We start from the raw sequence: 1,371 nt of genomic DNA, 5'->3' as shown, positions 1-1,371 counted from the left end.
CCCACGAGTGAGACCAAATCCCCTCGGCCCGGGATCTCTCTGTCCCTTGGAGAGCCAGACTGCTCACACCACATTTCTCCAGAATCCCCCGTGGGACATCCCGAGAAACCCTCCTTTGGGAAGCACTCACCTCCTCTCCCTGGAGCAGAGCTGTGGGCGTCTGTGGGCAGCCCCAGCCTTCAGGGCCCCCCAGGCCTCCTCCGTGCTCCTCGGGCACCTCAGGACTCCCAGCCAACGCCTCAGGACTCCCGGCAGCCACATCCCTCCAGCCTCCCTCCCTCAGACGGCCGAGCTGCAAGGAATAAAAGAAACAAAACCTAGCTCTCCTTAGGGTGTCTGTCAAGGCCAGGAGAGGACCCCCTGCCACCAAGACCCCAGACCTCGCCTGCATCTTCTAATCCTCTCTGGGGCCGCCACATGTTCTCGTTCTGGACCCCCCCACCCCCCACCCCCGCCCAAATGGGGAAGACAGACACGCTCTGGGCAGTGGTCTGGGCTGTCACCCACTCTCAGCACCTTCTTCTTCCACAGGCGCTTTGGCCTTGGGGCAATGCGACCACGGACGGCCTCAGAGTCCGAGCAGGGCCTGCCCGGAGGGCCCAGCACCCGGAGCATCAGCGGGCCCCCAGAGGAGACCCCTGAGAGAGACTCGGGGAGAACAGGGCGGAAGCCCCCGGTGAGAGGTGTGGGAGAAGCTGGGCTCCGAGCACGGTCTGTAGGAAGGTGGAGGAGGGGGTGGTGACAAGGAGCTGCCCCCTGGAGCACCACCGACTCCTGGCCTCCACCGGCGGGGGAGCCTCTCACGCGTGGGCACAGGGTGGAGGCGCTTGCTCCTTTACAGGATGGGCGAGGGGACGCAGGACAGAACCATCCGCCATGGCTCTCTGTCAGGAGACAGCTAGGGGAACGCTCCGCGCGTGTTCGCTTCACCGGGACACCCTCCGGAGGGGAGAAGCTCTTCACCGCGCTTCACAGGAGCGCTCCGAGGACTCGGGGAATGCCCTACATGTAAGGTGGGGGGAGGCCCAGCTCGAAGTCCCCACTGGGGTCCGTAAGCCACTGACGGAACCCTTTCCCAGGCCCAAGATGCTTTCAAAGACATTTCCGTGTACTTCTCCAAGGAAGAATGGACAGAGATGGGAGACTGGGAGAAAATCCGATACAGGAATGTGAAAAGGAACTACGAAGCCCTGATCACTATAGGTAACCGGAAGTGCTGGGTGCTGAGGAGCCTGGGAAACAGCCAGGCCTGCCGTCGGCCTCCGCAGTGGCTCCGTCTGCTCCTAGTTCCCTTCCGTGAGAAGACAAATCTGGAGCGAAATCGTGTTCTTCCCGACCAGTCTAGGGCTCGCGCTGGCGATGCGGAACTCA

At 62.8% G+C, this 1,371-nt stretch overlaps 1 protein-coding gene across 1 annotated transcript in view; it reads left to right on the top strand.

Annotated features, from left to right (window-relative positions):
- PRDM7 (PR/SET domain 7) overlaps positions 1 to 1,371 on the top strand; it is a 22,440-nt gene that overhangs the window by 11,153 nt on the left and 9,916 nt on the right. Inside the window, exons 4-5 of the mRNA XM_059381648.1 lie at positions 630 to 683; positions 1,087 to 1,203. Of these exons, the coding sequence (XP_059237631.1) occupies positions 630 to 683; positions 1,087 to 1,203 (171 nt within the window). The remainder of the gene's footprint in view (positions 1 to 629; positions 684 to 1,086; positions 1,204 to 1,371) is intronic.

Source organism: Mustela nigripes, chromosome 17 (assembly GCF_022355385.1).
Source record: "Mustela nigripes isolate SB6536 chromosome 17, MUSNIG.SB6536, whole genome shotgun sequence".
In the NCBI taxonomy this organism is placed as follows: Eukaryota; Metazoa; Chordata; class Mammalia; order Carnivora; family Mustelidae; genus Mustela; species Mustela nigripes.
The sequence above is the reverse complement of the archived record's forward strand: the minus strand, read 5'-3'. Positions and strand labels throughout refer to the sequence as shown.